Source organism: Macrobrachium rosenbergii, chromosome 21 (genome assembly GCF_040412425.1).
Source record: "Macrobrachium rosenbergii isolate ZJJX-2024 chromosome 21, ASM4041242v1, whole genome shotgun sequence".
Classification (NCBI taxonomy): Eukaryota; Metazoa; Arthropoda; class Malacostraca; order Decapoda; family Palaemonidae; genus Macrobrachium; species Macrobrachium rosenbergii.
In genome coordinates this window covers 12,311,751-12,330,642 of record NC_089761.1, presented here as the reverse complement: position 1 = coordinate 12,330,642, position 18,892 = coordinate 12,311,751, and the positions used below count along the sequence as shown (strand labels likewise).

The following is an 18,892-nucleotide window of genomic DNA, read 5'->3' as shown; positions in this document are numbered from 1 at the left end:
GAGTTTGCGGTCTCGCACTGTGCCTTCGGCGGAGTGGGACAGGAGAAAAAAAGAAGAAACAGTAAACAGTTGTATTGTTTAAAAGACTACAAATTTGTAAGAAGTACGTTACTTCAAAGAAAGTATGGCATCCTTAAGCTTCAGTCTTGAAAACTCAATTTGTGATATTTTGTGAGTGGCAGGGCAGACAACCAAGCAGTTCTCCAGCACAGAGTAGAATAGATTGCGTGCGAGTACATTTAGAGCTTGATTGCATGACACACCTTCAGAACGTCTCACCCCGAGGCAGACACTCTACATGAACATTTTGTAATATGATATGATTGATTTATGATATGATATCTGACTTCTGAATTAAACAGTTTGGAAAAAATGTCAAGTCACTGCAGAAATGAAAAATTAGTCTTCCTCACTCTTCGTATCTTTTCTATTTTTCAGCTAAACCAGTGCCTTCCTGTAACTTCGCCTTTTCACTCACTATATTCTATCACACACAAGGGAGAACTGGTGTCTCTTCGATAATTGTCTTTTATTTACCTTTTTCCAACACGCGTCTTTATTTGCAACTAATCCTTCCTACGAAATTCGCTTCCCGCTTCGCTCAATCGGCCAACTTACATCTCTCTCTCTCTCTCTCTCTCTCTCTCTCTCTCTCTCTCTCTCTCTCTCTCTCTCTCTCTGAATATAATACATTCTGCACTTTTATCTTTATAAAGCATGTGGTCTTTATATTTAGACCAGATACTCTGGGCATTAGTTTTGAGAAACGCTGCTATAAGTTTTTTTCATTTTTATTTTTATTTTTTTTTTTACACGTTCCTTTCGATCTTACTCTTCTTCTTAGTTGTCAAGCTTCTTTAACTTATCCTTGCTAAAGGTTCTGAGGAGAAAAAAAAAACTCATCCGAGCAATATAGGTAAAGATATGTGATACGATCTATGCTATCGTTATGCTGCTCTAGAATCATAAAGATTCTGAATGGGGTTATATAGCACGCATCACGATTCATGTTTCTGGAGACGCTACGAGGGTATTATGAATCAGACAATCAAATGATTTGCGAAGTCTTTCTTCCTTCGATAAACTAAACCGTTGCCGCGCAAGTCTTACAGGAAATAATCAATGGTTCTGCTTGTTTGTAAAACGTAAAGCCCGTGTCTTTCTACGTTATGAGACAGACTTAACATTAAAGCGTTAACTGAGTAGTGACTGATTTACGCAACTGCCAAAACGACAAAGCCGACTCTTACTTTTATATATATATATATATATATATATATATATATATATTATATATATATATATATATATATATATATATATATATATATGTGTGTGTGTGTGTGTGTGTGTGTGTGTGTGTGTGTGTGTGTGTGTGTGTGTGTGTGTGTGTGTGAGTGTGTGTGTGGCCCAGAGGACTGAAGCACAGTGGTTTTCACCCGTCAGGATTGATACCAAGAATTTCATTCCTCTTGCGGTAAGCACTTTGCATATATACATCGTGTGTATATATATATATATATATATATATATATATATATATATATATATATATATATATATATATATATATATAATATAATCTGGAAGGCGAAGGGAAAGGGCACCATTGTTACAATTAGTTTATTATGCCGACGTTTCACGACAATTGCTATCGTCGCATTTTCAAGACTGCAATGATTAAAACACCCTCTTACAAAAAGTCACATTAAAACATCAATATATACATATAAATTATAAGAAAAATAAAAACAGGGGGAATAAATTTTTCCATAACAGGACAAGCCCAAAATGAAAAATGACCTCAGTATACTAGAATCTAGTATTATAAAGAAGATGGTCCAACACTAAATACTCAAACAACCTCTGCTTGAGAAAACTTATGTTTTAGTCTTATTACTACTGCGGTTTAGGTATTTAGGTATGTCCTATGCCTATTCCCCCTGTTTTTATTTGTCTTATAATTTATATGTATATATCGATGTTTTAATGTGACTTTTTGTAAGAAGGTTTTTTAATCATTGCAGCCCTGAAAATGCGACGATAGCAATCGTCGTGAAACGTCGGCATAATATACTAATTGTAACAATGGTGCCCTTTCCCTTCGCCTTCGAGATTGTATCCTGGGTCGATATATATATATATATATATATATATATATATATATATATATATATATATATATATATATATATATATATATATATGGTGGGTGTGTGTTTTAATATGCCACGGCAACGAAACCGAACTCTCTCAAACTGATAGATGAGGAAGACTGAAGGGTGTTCCCAAAAATCTAGTGTGCATGATGCATCTGTTGGCTCCAGCAGTTGATTGGGTACCTGTTGTGGTTGTCGGACGTAAGTAGTGAGTTATGTGCCTAGTTGTAGACTACTGATGTTGGTTGTAGAGAGAGAGAGAGAGATAGTTAGAAGTGTTTGTTCATTGTTCTGTCAAAACGTGTACCACCTAGACGGCAGGGCCTCGGCGAGGTTGTTGGATGAAACCACTCAAAACACGTTCAGAATATTTTCTGTCTCATCCTACGCAAATGTATTCAAACGTGAAGCATTTTAATGTCTTTTTTGGACTTGGTTTAAATCAATAATCTAGCAGCGGTATTCTACTGCCGTAGCCTACAATGCTACTTGAGTGACGCATCTCACGAGCGGTTTGCCAAGCTGACATTCTTGCTAATCTGATATGATCACAATTATTCGTTTGGATACCGTATTCTTTGCTATCTCTCTTGCTTGCGGTCTGATGCAATTATTACTAATTGAACGTCTTTAGCGTATCTTACCACATTCATCATCCGAGCAGCCAGTGTAATTCTCTGTACGGTACCCCAATTCCTGGTTTTAAATGGACCTTGGGCGCGAAGTCAAGTGCTTACTGGGAAGTCATTTCATCGAGGTTCCTTTCACTGAATTCACAAAAAGTTGTACGTAATCATGTTCTATAATTTCTTTATAACCGAAATATCTGGAGCACTTGTGACAGCAAAATCAGTAACTTTCACAGTGGCATATATACAAAATTAATTTTATATTTCCTCAATTTAATCTTTACACAATACCCTGCCATAATTAAGTTCATGATCCACAATGTTTCATGAACATGTTTCGTATCTAGTTTTCTAAACAAAGGGTTAACCACATCTTCAGGATGTAAAAAAATATATATACGCACAGGCTTACTAGTGCTGTGACACCCTTATTTTCCTAAAGACGTCGTCGATTATTCTCCTACGTCGAACGTTCTTTTGGCAGCAGTCCCGTGTAAAAATAGTCCTCTGGTTTTTTTATTTTCCTTACTCGGCTGTGTAGTAACATTTGAGTCATAATAAATATAGGAAACTATGCCATTGCTATGAATCTGAACTGAAACAAAATATTTTACTGGGCGTAAATAGAAGAAAAATGATTCGCTGAATCAAGTGAGTTAGACGCTCGGAGGATAATTTCATGTCTCGTAACGCCGCTTGATAGAAAACGGAATATTACACAAAAGTTACAAACAACAACAGTCAACAGGACTCAGAGCCCGAGTGGCGGCAGAGGATAACGTGGGTAAGTCCTTGTTTCCCGTAATATTTCACCATTTCCGTTGGCATTTGAGCAGTCATCGTCGAGGACTGGTGTTAGTCTGTTGTTAATAAGTCTCGTTTCTAGCAAGAAGTAAGTATCAGTCCTATCGGAGGAGAAGATTTAGTGTTTAAAGCGTGAAATTTTGGGTAGTGGGTGACCTCTTGACAGTCGGTGGGCGGGTGTTGGATTCTTATACGAGTGACGTAATTCAAAACGGTTCATTCAACATTACTTAAGATTTTGTGATGACCACTTTGCAACATCACTGATAACGATTGAGTGGCTAAGGTTAAAGATGTAGATTCATTTTACCATGTGATTTTTGGTGGGTTATAAGCTGAAAACTGCCTACAAAAAACAAGAAAAAAAAAACACGAAGGCTCCACAGCTCGGGGCTTTGTCACATGTCTTATTAGTGCTGGTCAGTAAACCTTTTATTCGAAACGGTAATATAGCCGTTCCCTTAATTATTTCCTTAGGCCATGACACATTCAAGTTTATAGGTGCAAGGTCAGCTTAGCCTAACGTAGCCAGGTAAGGCTGCTTCCTGTAATTCTACTATTTTACACTAAAGTTAGCCCAAATTTAGCTTTCGGTTTACTGCAGAAATGTTACATGAATTGATTCCTGCGCTAAATTCAATCAGTCTTTAGTTGAAAGGCAAGTTTAGTGCAATTGCATCCTTAAGGTAAGGTTTTAGCATGTTAGCTATCGTAGCCAAATCTTTACGCTTAGAACAGAGTTTGGAAGGTTCACCGTAATTTTTCGAACCACGAAAAGTAAGTACTACATACCATTGGGTACTGATTATGTCAAGCATAGGCTATCCGAACAATAACAGGATCAAAGTAAAGCATGTGTGTTTTTTATAAGGGTCACTTGGGGTAACTGGGTAATTCTTGTAGGGTTTGTAAGGTGGTTACATAGTCTATTTTGTTGTGTGGAACATAAATTATTTTCTTGAATAGTTCTTAGATCCAAGCTGGTAGACTTTTTACACGTCCTATTCATTTTAGAATATGATTAGGCAGAAACCTGATGAATCCATTGCCCTGTATTGATTTTTGTAACCCCGGTAATAAAACTAGAAAAACATAAGTTAGACCATATGAAGTCATTTCATGTCATCAGGGTATAGCCAATGGCCCATGAGTTGTGTGATATATTTGAATTTTTATCACACAGGTGTGTGAAGGGTCGCAGCAGTGAGGATGTGGTCTTTTTGATAAGACAAAGGCAGGAAATGTTGCTGATAATGTTAAAATAATGCATTATTTTGAGTCATACATAAATTATATATACATTGTTGTATGTATGTATGTATGTATGTATATATATATATATATATATATATATATATATATATATATATATATATATATATATATATATATATACCTCCTAGGTCCTCCTAGGTCTGCTCCTCCCTCAGAATTATAATTTTTTTTTTTTTACTGACTTATCATCATTCTTTGTAAGAGTATGTCTCTACTCCACAGAGAGGTACAGGTCTTAAACATGTGACCTGCTTTATACTGCTTTACAGATGAAAGACTTCAATTGCTTTATAAATAAAAGATGTAGACACCAAAAGTTCTGCAATCTCTAATTTTATCCATGTTGTTTCTACCCTTTCTTCTTGCTCTTGATCCCTCGGTTCCAGCTGCACAGTCCAGTATGTCACAGAGGTAACAGAAATTCTTTGCAGTATCTCTAAAGTTATTCTTCCTCTGTCTCCTTACTATTACAGTAGTTCATTTATACATGCTGGGCATAAACACACCATATACAGTATTCCAAAGACTACTCCATGATATTGTTCAAGCTTATTTGCATTTGCTTCATAAAGGTTACAGATTTTCCTTTTCCTGTCTCAAGATTTTTCCATACATCTCTGTTCTTACACATTTCCTCTGTATATATAGGCTTGGATGCCCAGATCCCTTCGTCGGAGAACCACTATGTGGAATGTGGAACTTGCACCAATGGCAAATATCAGAGAAACAGATGTTGAAATAATTGGGTAAGTCTTAGTTCTTTGTTTTTGTTTTTTCTCTTTTCATGTACAGTACTGTATTGTTCTGTAACATTATGTATAACTTGGTCTTATGCATATATATACAGTATGTATACAGCTAGTACAGTGATGAGTATTGTACTGTATGTATATTTTTTCAGGGAGGAAAATGGCAATCCCAGGCGTGGTGCAGATGATGGGATCGATGATGGCTTTGAAGGTCCTAGCATCGATAAACCTACAAATGGAGGTCCCCGCACACCAGTTCCTCGGTCCCCATCTCCTGCCCCAGGTCCTGGAAGGGGAGGGTATATCCCAGTGCCTACAGATCCAGCGCTTGGGGGTAAACCTGTAAGTTCTTGTGGGTTTATATTTTTGTATGCTTAGAGCTGTGTTTATAATTATTAAGAGTTATATTGAACTTTAGAAATTGTAGCAAGATTTAGTAGAATAAGCTTACCAGTTAATGAGTGTGATTCAGTGATTTATGAAAATGTATTGTTCCTCCAAGAATATGAACCATGACCTATTATGTAGGAGTATTTCTTGGCATGACCTGGAATCAGTTGTTGAAACTTAGTAAGAAAGGTAATTAACTGGTGTTAGGTGGATGAGCTGGGGAAACCTTTTACTCACCTACCATCATCAAGCACTTTTTATTCAGTTATAGTCAAGTTAAGACATTTTGCTGCACTAATGCCTTCTTTCTTCAGGAGTTGGCGATGGTATTTGCCTACCTGTTGGTGGAATGGGTGGGACATATGACGTAGGTAGGGTTGGCACAAATCTCTTTGAGTTGTGGGGGAGGGTGTGTTCAAGTTCCCAGAATAACTGGTGATCACCAGGCAACTAACTGAGGTCTCTCATTGTTCTGTTCTTTGTTGCCATATTCCTGTTTCACCCTGCAGTATTTTCTTGATTTTTACATCTTATTCCGTAACTCCTATTTCTGTCCCATTGGGTGATCAACTGCATCATGATTCCATGCCAAGTGGTTTTTACTGTTTGGCTGGCTCTTGGCAGCCTCCAGGGGAAGTGGACCATTTTCTTTGTTGACCCAGAGGACTATCTCTGATCGGAGTTCCATTGAGCATTCTCGAATCTCCTTGTCTACCTTTGTCAAATCAAGCTCCTCTCAGTCACTGTGGGGAAAGACTAACTGCCTTCAGACTGAAGTGTATAGATTACCCGATTGTGGCTGAGTTGTCTATGCCAGTTAGGAGCTTCAGTCAGTCTTGCCCTCCCAGGACTTCAGCCTCCAAGGAGGGACAGGACTCTCATCCTCTGTAGCCTATCTTGGGCTCTTTGTGAGGCCTTAAGACAGGCTTCAGACAGAGCCTTCACTAGAGGAGACTTCTTTGCCCAGTGAGAGCCAACTGTGTTACTAAAGTAGGATCCAATCTCTTATATCAAGTGTCAGTGCCCCTTGCTAATACTAGCAAGCAGAAGAATAAATAGTTATTGAAACACCCACCTTCTTTGGGTTTCTGATGTTTCCAACTAACTTACAACATGCCAAACAAATAGTCAGCTGTGCAGCTTGGAAAAATTCACGAAGTCAGGGTCATGGAACCATTCCTGGCATTTTGGAGTAACCTTGGTAAGACGGGTGATAAGAGCAAGTGTCAGAAGGATCCAACTATATTAAGTTTACCTCGTCTTACTGAGGACTTTACCCTCAGGTTTCCAGACTCCTTTTTTCTGGGACCTGGAGGCTGCTGAACTAGTTGTGTAAGCATTAGCTCCTTTTGGACATAAAAGCATCTTACCTCAGGTACTTCTAGAGCTTTAAGCTGGGGTAGAGTGACTGTCATATATCCATTCTCTTTTTTACTCGGTTTCAGAGCAGCAGCTTGGCCCGAGTATGTGCTGAACAAGGTGTAGTTTTAGGTGACTACTCAGTCAAGCAACCTGTCTAGGGGCATTGCCGACTAAGATATGACTCTTTGCTCTTCCTTTTAACTATGTGGTGACATGCAATGGTGTAGCTATATATGTTCCAAGATATAGCTGCCTTCTAATTTGTGCAACCCTTATGGGGGTAGCACATGGTTGTCCAACCTTTTCCTTCCTTGAGTGAAGGTCTTCATTCTCACTTGGGCCCAGGCTCCAACTGCTCAGGAATCCCTATACCAGACCAAGTAAGAGGTTACAAGAGTCATTACACCCCATGCTTGCTATTGCGACTGGGATCATGGCATTTTCAGGTGGGTTTTCAACTCCCAGTCAGTTGACAGAGATGACCTCCTACCTAAAGAGTGAGTCTTCTGTATAAATGGAAATGATTTGTATTTCTTTAGGAATAGATATTAGGTTTTTTTTTTCTAGTTATGCAGCCTCAGCCTTCCAGCTCCTTCCCTTAGGCTGAAGGGAAACGTGCTTGTAGACTGCAGGTGGATGTGGGTACCCTGTGACTACAAGTTTATCACCTTGATACAAAGTTCTACAGCTGTTTCCATCTCATGCAGAAGGATACTCATATAACAGACTGGTTTGTAAACATAGGAAAAATAGACAAATAAAAATTACTTTAAAATTGTTGCCTCCCCTTGCCCAGGGGAAGATTGCTTTCCCCCTGACCAAACGAAAGAAGCCTTCGAGCGATTGTAATCGACCTCTGCCCTCCCCCTGTGAACCACTCGTTGCCAAAGCAACAGGGGAACATCGGGGAGTGACCTCTCCCTTAGAAGAGGTAGCAGCAATGGGGAGTCGCATGGTAAGAGACAGGGAGCTACCCGGTGTCCTCGGAGGAGAATTCCCCTCCGAGGACGGATGGGCAGCCCTCTTGGATTTCCTTTTTCCAGCAAACCACATCCACTGCTCGGGAGACCAATTACGACACTCTGTACAAGTGTCAGTAATGGAGCACACACGCTTGCGACATCTAGTGCAAACAGCGTGTGGGTCAACTTGGCTTCCCTACACCAGGGCACAGACGGGGTAAAGGCTTAGATGATTCTTGGGTCTGCATTGCAAGGACCAAGAAAACAAGAACAGATATACCAGTGTATCAGTATAACAAAGCACAACACAACAGGAAAAACCATGACGAAGTGCAGAGAGCAGCTGGCAAACATCAGGCAGAGGAAGGCGATGAAATGCGTCTGCTCTGAATGAGGGATGTAAGGCAGGTGGTTGTGCAACTCAGCAAAGGGAGGTGGTGAGCGTACTCACCCCTCTCGCTGGTAGTTCAACTACCAAACAACCTTGTTGTGTAGAATAGCCTGCTCCAGCTCTCACTAAATGTAATTCTTGTGTAAAGACCTTAGGTTTTTATGTTTGGAAAAATACAAATTACTTCCAAATTTTGTCGTTATGTAAACTTAGGAAAAATAGAAAATTACTTATAAATTGTGATATTTTTATGGTTATAATTTAATTTATTTTTCTTTTGTAATAACTGATCTGTTTCTGTATTTCCTGTTACCTTCTGTTGCTTCTTTCAAATGAACACCATATTCGTTGGAAGCTTGATTTTCAAGTCACTGGCCATGTGGGCCTGTTCTATATGAACAGGGTTCATGTTTTGAATAATAGTACAGTACTGTAATTATAAGAAGGAAATAATTTGGGATTTAATGTGAAAGGAATGGTGTCTAGTGTTGAGTGCTTCACTATGTTTTTTGTGCTACATTACTAATTTTGCTAAGGTTTTTGGTGTGCGTGTATGGCAGGTTTCTTTCATGCTTATGTCAAAATGGGGTATACATTATATGGAGAGTATATAGTGATTTTAATTCTATACATTGAAATGTGTTTGGAAGCAAATCAATATTTCTAGTTCATATTTGCTACTTGAGCAAATGGAGGAGATTTTGAAAAGGTGTGACCTTAGAATTTTGAAATTCATGGCTGGAGTACGGTAGGAGGATTTTGTTATGAATTAGGAATTGGTAGAGATCTGGTGGCAAGAGGATGAAAAAAAAAAAAAAAAAAACTTGAATTTCTGAGATTGAGATGGTTTGGAAATGTGATGAGAAGGGATGAGGAACAGTTGGTCAGAAAAGCAGGTGATATGGAAGTAGCAGGAAGACAACCTGTGGAAAGGCTCGGGGAATCTTCGAGAAAGGGGAGCTCAGGCAGGAGAAGAATAGGATGGAGGAGCATGGAGAGAACTCATCTGATCCCTGAAGGGGAAATACTGACATACAAAGGTTTATGATGATGAGAAACCAACATTCTTAGGCTTGACTAATTTCATATGCAGTAAAATATGTATGGTCTCGTATTCAGTGATTTACTGGACATCTAGAACATTGGATAATATATCTTTGTTAGTTATGCTCTGGGGATTATCTAGGACTGATGAATAGTATCCAAAATCAGAATCTGTTACAGAACAAATTGTGCAGTAGTATATATAACACAAATGGAGTAATACCTCAATGAACACTTCTTTTTTTATTAACTACATTATGATGATGGTTTTTTGCTAGACTACCATTGTAAGCATGTTGCATTTTGTGGATAAATCCCCTTGAATTAGACTTTAGTATTAAAATACATTTAGTTAAGGCTAGATTTTACAGGGAATTATAGATTTAGTATTAGCTGTGGGATATCTTACTGTTCAAGTATAGGCTATACCATAGAGTCCTTTTGTTACCCTTTAGAAGACCATGTCCCTATATAAATCATAGTTAAATTTATCCATTTAGTTACTTATAATTGATTTATCTGAATTCATTTAAATTAATTTTAAAAACCTGATCTATTTATATTTTATCCCTTTTAATTAGAGGATTATTCCTCTTTCTACCTAGACAAAGAGAGGAATAATCCTGACTAAAAGGGATAAAATCATTATTTGGTATGTTAACTATCTAGTGAGTTGTTCTTTCGTATCGGCAGTGTAAAAGTTCCTAGATCAGGTTATGAATGCTTATAATACAACAAGACTAAATGTTGAAAGATTGTGTGCTTATGAATTAAGGTGAAATATTTTGGTGTTTTATTAGTTATTTACTAAATATTTGCTCTAAATATAGGGAAAGAAGCCACTGGATGTCAATACTTATGCAACAAAGAAGACTGTTGCTCAAGGGATGATGGATTTAGCTTTGCTTACTGCCAATGCAAATCAGCTCCGTTATGTGATTGAATCCGGGAAGTATGGCAATAATGATGTTAATTACTATGTCAGCATGGTTCTCATCATTATCAGTATTATCATGCAGGTATGGAATGAGACTGTTTTTTTGATGGCATATTTGATATATATTTTACAGCCATATGTTTTTGGCCTCGTTTATAGTTCCTACCAACTGCGTAAATATCTAAGCCATGCAGTTGATTGGATCTCTCTTAAATTTAGTTAATTACCTTGATGTAAAAGCAGCTGCATTTTTTCTTTTTCAGTTGGTTATAGGCATTGCCCTTATATTTATGGGGAGGTATGATGTGTCTCGTGAGCACCATGCAGTGAAAGCTGACAGGTTGAATAACTGGGTTGTACTTGGAGTTTTTCTAATCACCATCATTAATGTGTTCATTTCGTCATTTGCTATTGAACCCATGAGTCCTGCCCTCCTGAGAAGTGCCTTAGCCGAGTCTACTGAAAGAGTCACAGAGAGAATAATTCAACAGTGATGCCTCCCCTGTTTTCTTAGGTCAGAGTATATTATATGCCAGGATTAAAACTTTTGATTATCGGATTCAGTAACCTGATATATTTAGGTTTTTAAATTTCAGATAGTGGTTGATAAGTGTGTTTTTGTAAATTCCCTAATACAAAAATAGTGGACACTATTGTCACGGTGCTTTTTTATGATATTTATGTGTTTTAGGAGTACACAATGAGATCTTGTAATACTGTACTGTATTCTGTTGATTTTGTACTAACATGATGCTTTAGGCAAATCATAAGAGAGTCATATATTTTGGTAATTTTGTACTAATAAGTTTTGTTTTTTAGTGTTTATATATTTATACGTTGTAGAATATTTGAAAAATTTGACATAGATAACCGTTTTCAGATGCTCAAATTAGAGTTGATTCTCATAAAAGACAGTTATTTTCAGTAGCTCATACCTGATACAGGGGCATTTTGTAACACAGGCTGTCAACTGGCACTTACTTTATTGCCTTAAGAAGCCAACTGTAGGCATTTAATAGTCATTATTGTCGTTGGTATTGCAGCTGGAAAAATTCCTTGAAATTTATTAATGTGTTCAATCAGATTCTTTATTGTGACATTGAATTACAGTAATTTTTTTTTATCTTTTGGAAATATACAGTATGTGAACAATTTTTCACAAGATTTTTACCAGTCTGGACAAATATTTTATACTAAGATGTGCTGTCACTTGTCATTTGGACTTGCTGTCATGTACTGTATGGTGAAGTATAAAGAAGGGAACAGAAAGCTGTTATGATGTGTTTGTTAAATATGCTATTCATGATTGATAGTAATTCCTTTTGCTTCAGGGAGGTTAAGTAATGAGGAAGTACTGTGCAATTGATCCAAACTGAATAGAACTAAACATTACCTGTTCATTTTGCTCTATACTGAGGTGTTTTTTTGCTTTCTTTTATTAGGTAGATTTTAATATTGTGTTTTTTAGAAGAGTAGGAGGTCCATAAACCATTGGTTTGTGTAAGTAAAGCATACAGTTTTCATTAGTTTTAGAATTGTAAGATTTAGCCAAGAACTCCAAAATTGCCTTGTCACAGAGAGATAGCTTAGCTAGAGTGTACGTACATCATATTTTTAAAGAATTAGTTAATTATGTTGTCATTTTTTGAGGACAATAAAAAATGTAAATTTAACATTTTGGTATTACTCTGAATAATTTTGAAAGGCAATTTTTCATCAAATCTCTTATTGCTGAGATTTTATTTTATCTAGGACAAAAAGTAGAAATTGAAACTGTTTTTCCTTGAACAGAAGTGGTTGTACATTATTTTGTTAATGGATAAGAGAAATTTGTTTTTTACCATTAGGGCAGAAATTCTGGTAACTTAGCTAAATGCCATGTGCTAGTATTGTTAACAGTATACCTCAAGTGCTGGCATTTTCTTTTCAGTTGACTGAGTTATTCTTCCATTTTATTGCTGCCTATACTAAACTCATGACAAGACTGAATTATGGATAAAATCAACCATTGTGTTTTACCCTATACCCTTGTACAGGTTCTGTTTTGTTTTGTTGTTGTTGTATTTCAGGTTCAAGCCATTTTAGAAAACAATGTTTTGTATTTATTTGTTATTGCAGTATATCAGCATCTTTAAATTTGAAATTGAAATAGCTGTTGTATTTATATTTGTCTGGAACAAAATTCTCTTTTAGAAATCATGTTTGTTTATGAATTACTGTATATTTATATCTGTTTATAAAGAGCACATATATTTAGTATATATTCCATTTAATGGAACTTTTATATTTGTTGTTTATTCTGTATTTGTTACAGTTTGTTATATACATATATTTATTGAAAGCACTGTATGCCATTTTACCAGCAATAACACAAATTGTAATATGTTAAGAAGTCAGAATGCTAAAGATGTTCAACTTCTCTGATGTATTTTATATAAAACCTGCCCAGTGCCTAAAACATACCTAAGGTGGCTTGTACAGTGCACCCCTGGAACAGCTTAAAGAGCTCTTAACTTTTCACATTTAGATGGAATTGAAGTACAAATTTAAAATGCCATAATTTTGGTGTAATTGTGTGACTTTTTAGCTGGTAAAATTTTACCAGATCAATAATCCAACCATACTTGGAACTAGTGAGACCTTATCAGATCTCTTAACCCTCAATGCGTTTTGAACAAGTGCATGGTAAATTTTCATTAATTTTTGGTTTTGCAAGATGCACAAGGTATGAAAAGACATTCACAAGCCTGTTTATTTAATATTTTGCTTTTTATAATTATTTTCCTAAAAATATTTGTCTTACTCTCTTCACAATTTAAATAATCTCCAGCAGGTGCCAAGAGTTAGATCTACTTAGTATTGCATTTTTCCTTAGTTTTCCAAGTAATATACAGTACTGTATTTTATCTGCAGTATTGAAATTTATATTTCATTCTCATGACTATAATCCATTTGCTGTTCATATTATACTGTACTTGAATACTGTATTGAGATATTCCCATTTCTTGTTTATTACTGTCATGCTTATGAGTCCTCATATGCAGCCAGTAGTTATCAAATAACCTTTAGATCCTTTTACATCATCATCTTTATTGTCTGGATCTCCATCTGGCTGTCCAGCCACTCCAACTCCCACTTTTCAATGTTGTAAATGGTTCAAGGCTGAAATCCCATCAAGCCTGACTTTGAAACTAGACATCTTTATATACTGTATAGTATTTGCAAAGTTGAAAAGCACTGCATGTATTGTGAAAAGGTTAACTGAAATTATTTTTCAGATACTATTTACTTATAGATATTTTGCATTTTAACTCTGTGATCTGGTTAAACTGTACCTAAATATTACTGATTCTGTACTTAGATGATGTGCATAGGTAAAATTTGATTTACATAAAGACTTCTGACAACAGGAAATGTTCTCCTCATCTAGTCTTTGTTTTGGACTAAAGCAAGACTATTTAGGTATTTTGTTTAATTCTAGAGCAAGAAAGAGGATATTCATTGCTTCTTACCTCACTGAATAAATGGCAGCAGTAGTAATTTAAGAAATAAAGTTACTAGCATAGTGTGAAGCTGTTCTGTTGTATATAGACAATCCTAGTCCATGTTTTATATAAATGCTGCAGTGTTTTTATGTTTATATGCAACAGCAGTCTTGCTTTATAAATACAACCTGCTTAATTAAAGCCAAGTTGAACTGTCAGAAATTTTGCCACATAATTAGAAATGCGTGGGTGACATATCTTGATAGATGTAGTTAGTATTCAACTCGAAGACTTGGAAATTGAGCTTCATGAATTTCACACGTAAGTTGATGGTTTCAACATGTCCTCTTGTCCATAATCAAAGGATAAATGTACATATAAACTTAAAACAGAATTTGAACTGGTTGGAACCAGCAAACCTTTCTGACAAACCTATCTAAGAATTGTAACATAACTTAGCTTTTCCAACCTTTTCCAAATAGTAAGAGAGAACGATTTGAATCACTTGACTTAATATGCTTGATGTAGGTTACAAAACTAAACTCACTTCAAAAACTATATTGTTTGGAGAAGAATTCAGCAAGAACAACATTTAAGAGATAGTGAAATCACAAAGAGTCTGAAGAGTGGGGGAATACTGCTGTCAAATATAAACATTTCTTTTTCATGCAGCACAGGAAATGGGCATGATATGCCTGTACATGATGAAACCTGCCACTGCAGGCTACAGAAAGAAGAGGGCAAGATATACTGTATATGTTTCTTATGTATGCTTTTTAACAAAAATCTTAATATACTGCACAGTTTCTATAGAACACTTAATGTATTCATCACTGATTAAATATGTCTTGAACTCAAAGTGTGGGAAAAGCTAAAAATTCTGTACAGTACACAAGTATATGTGGCTCAGCTTCTGGCCCAACCAGTATGTATACCATATGAAGAAAGTAATAAAACAGGGTTATCTTTAAAGGTTAGCCAGACTTACAATAATTTCATAAATTAAGCATTTCATTTATTTGGTTAAATGTGAAGGAACAGCAGATGGATTAAGTCTAAAGTCTTATTATTATGTAGTGCCAATAACCAGAATTGTAGCTAATAGTGTGGTGCTTTGTTGAGGGCAAGTTTAATAAGAATATTGTCACTGGTGGTATTTCAAAATATATTGCAGATTTTTTTATCATGGTGTATTATTTGTTAATCATTGCTATACACAGTAGTTAAATATGCCTTTAGATGTTTTAGTTTTTGTGTCTGTTGAATCAGTTAACGAAGATAGTATGAATGTTATTGGTTTTATACAGAGGTTCCCTGTAGAGGCTGAAATCCTCTTGAATATAAGTGGCTAAATATTACCACTGTTTTAAGTGGTGATTTTCAAATATTGAACTGCATTGGAACTTATTGTGGAAGTCCCAGAATAAGCCAAAATCTGAAAGGCTAGGTTCCAACTCATACCCTTAAAATGGTTACCACCTGTAGTGTACTTCAATTGTAACTCTTGGTTCTCTGCAGCTTATGGTCTCTTCCCAACAAGTGTGTTTGAGGTCATTAACTTTACAGTGCTCCATTTTGTATCCCTCATTGCAGAGCAAATCCATTGCAAAGCCCTAAGCAGTCCTAGAAATATGACATAGTCTTTTACACTACATGGCAGTACCTAATAATTTAGTGTTCATATAAGTATGTTACCAAGTAATTACATAGGTATAGTTTCTAACTCACACGGCAGCCTTTTATTTAGAAATCGCAGGAGCACTTCGATAGTTTAGTGTAGGTGACAAGCCCCGCCCACTAATGGAAGTACTGGAAACGATTTAGCAGGCAACCTCATTCTGTTTCTGCCAGCTCACAAGTCAACATCGCAGGCTTGCTGCAGCTTTTTCATTGGGTTTTTGGTTATTCTTGCTGGAATTCAATGAAGTATTGTCACTTTTGTGTAGCCTTTAAGCTTTTATTAGCTTTTTGTCAACATTTTAGCATTTTGCCTCAGATTATGTCTGATTCAAGTGCATCTAGTTTTCGCTATTGTAGCGAGGGTTGTAAAACTAGACTAAGTCACCTAATGATTCACATACTATTTGCAGTAAATGTAGAGGGCAGGTATGAACTAAGAGAATACTGTTTGTGATGAGTGTAAAGATTGGGATGAGAGAAAATGGAAGGTTCTTGAATCTCGCCTAATAAGCTTGAAAGGGATAGGAAGAGAAAGGTGGCCTCTAGGGCTGAGAGTAGAGCTTCTGTTAGCATAGATTCTACCCCTAAGCCTAAGTCGGATCTTAGTCCTGCTATTCTGTCTTCCCCTATTCCCATCCTTTCTCCCGTTCCCAGCTCTCCTACTATCCACTCTTGTGCCTGGCTCCCATGCTTCCAACCCCGATGTCATTGCCAACCTTGAATCCAGGTTCAATAAGAAAATAAACCTGGTAGTGCATACTGTATCTGAGGTAGGTGCATCTGAAAGTCCTAGTGGACAAAGTGTTTCAAGAAAAAGCATTTAGTAACCATGAAGTGTCTAGTAATAGTGTAGTGCAAGTGGAGGAGGTGGCTACTCGTCCTGCAGGTTCTCCCAGACGAAGGTCCCATTCCCACTCCCCTAAACCTGGGAGAAGACTTGCCGGAAGTCCAAGGGAGGCCTGTGGGGTTTGCCCACGGGTAGTTGCCCCCTCATTCGAGCCTGTTGCACAGACCCAGATTTCGACAGATGGCTATTGGAAAGGCGTCTCTCTGGATGTGCGTCATTTGTCATAAGTTTGGAAGATTCTGATTCCAATAGCAGGTGCTGCAAGCCCTTTCTCGATTCATCCCAGCCATTGAAGAGGCACTCTGACGACATTAGCCGCTTTTCCCTGCTGCCCATTAAATGATACAAGGAGGTGCCTCGCAGTTCACAGCCTTTCTGCAGCTACACTGTTTCTGCCTCGGCCCGACTTCCAACTTAAGCATGGGATAGTCCAGAGACATTCTCTCCTGAACGTCCATCTGCTGAGTGCCCTCTTTTGACTTACAAGCACCCAAAGGACCATCTCAGATGCCCATTGTCTTTGTCTAAGTGCCTGACATCAGCTCCCAAGCACTGGACACCAGCTCCCAAGCGCAGGACACCAACTCCCAACGCCCAGCTCCAACTCATCACCTGTCTACTGCTCCTGAGCGCTAAGTGCCCACTTTGGATCAAGATGACCCCTCTCTGGCACCCATCAGGCAACAGTTATCTGAAATTATGAGCTTACTCAAGAAAGCTCCTACCTCCAAGACTGCTCATGATTTGTCCCCATCTCTGATCTTTTTCTGAAGAAGCGCAGTTTACCCAAGACCCTGCTCCTCCTTCAGCATATGCAGCTCTTCTTCGTTACCTGTTGACAAGCTTTCCTTCATTTTTCTCTCCAGCTGCCCCGGTCTTGCTTGCATCGACCTTCCTGATGAGGAGCCTCCCAGGTGATAACTCTGGGCTCCCCAAGATGGTTCTTTCCTCATCATCTAAGAAGGGACTCAAAGAAATTGGAGACTGGCTTTCTGCTAAGAGGAAGCAAGGTAGGGCTTCTTTCGCCCTTCCTCCCTCACGTCTGATTAAAAAGAGATATCTGTCATACACCACCATGGAAGCTCCTTCTTTGGGAGTTGCTGCCACCTCCCAAGGGGACTTCGCCAGCCTGATCGACTCTTCCCATTGCTCGGTCTTCACTCTTTTTCTCTTTGGGGGTTCTGAAGGAGAGAGAACTTTGGTGCTCCTTCACCAACAGAGGGGTCACACAGTCCAGAAGTTGGCACTATTATTTTCGACTTTAGATCCTCTTCACCTTTTCCCTCAGACAGTAGTGAGGGGAATTGCTTCGGACCTCCAGAAGAAGTCCACTCAAGACCTCTTAGCACAGTCCTCCAAACGCCCCAAGGATTTGTCTTCTTTTGTGCCTAAAACGGTCTCTCCTCTTCAGCAGCATACCTTTCGTGGAAGTGAGCTCAAGTTGCAACCCAGATCCTGCTCCAATGTCCAGTTCTCAGCCAGTCATCAAGCTCTTCCAAGGCTTTGCCTAAGAAATGAAGTCCGTGCCCAGTAGGAGCCAGGCTTCTTCATTTTTCTGAAAAGTGGTGTCACAGAGGGGCAGAACAGTGGATCGTCAAGGTTCTGAAGGAGGGCTACTCCATCCCCTTCATGGAGAACCCTCCTTTGGTCACTTCTCCCATCATCTTGATGGCCTACTCAAAAGGTTCGGGGAAGCATACGGCCTTTTGAAGGAGGTATCCTCTCTCCTGGTAAAGAGATCCATAGAAGAAGTCAAGGACATCTGCACAGAGGGCTTCTACAATTGTCTGTTTGTAGTCCCCAAATCATTGGGAGGTTGGAGACCAGTCGTCGCTGTAAGTGCCCTCAATCTCTTCGTAAGGAAGACGAAGTTCAAGATGGAGACGAACCAGTCAGTCCTGTCATCCAGTCACCCGGGTGATTGGATGATAATGTTGGGTATGCAGGATGCATATTTCCATATCCCCATCCATCTAGACTCCAGGAAGTATCTCAGGTTCGTCTTCCAGGGTAAAGTCTATCAGTTTCGGGTTCTTTGCTTCGGCCTCTCTATGGCACAAGTCGAGTCCTCGCCCCTCTCGCAAAATGGCTTCATCTGATTGACATCAACATCATTCTTTACTGGGAGGACTGGCCTCTTCAATCCCCTTCGAAGTAGAAGTGCACGAAGGACTTGCA

At 38.1% G+C, this 18,892-nt stretch overlaps 1 protein-coding gene across 6 annotated transcripts in view; it reads left to right on the top strand.

The window, feature by feature from the left end:
• LOC136849678 (ninjurin-1-like) overlaps positions 1–15,370 on the top strand; it is a 41,445-nt gene extending 26,075 nt beyond the window's left edge. The window contains exons 1-5 of one of the 6 annotated variants that reach the window (XM_067123020.1): positions 2,270–2,360; positions 5,516–5,613; positions 5,769–5,958; positions 10,596–10,784; positions 10,966–15,370. In XM_067123020.1, the coding sequence (XP_066979121.1) occupies positions 5,522–5,613; positions 5,769–5,958; positions 10,596–10,784; positions 10,966–11,196 (702 nt within the window). In that variant the 5' untranslated portion in view covers positions 2,270–2,360; positions 5,516–5,521 and the 3' untranslated portion in view covers positions 11,197–15,370. The other 5 variants (XM_067123017.1, XM_067123018.1, XM_067123021.1 and 2 more) reach the window with 5 other exon arrangements.
• Positions 15,371–18,892: the final 3,522 nt, after the last annotated feature.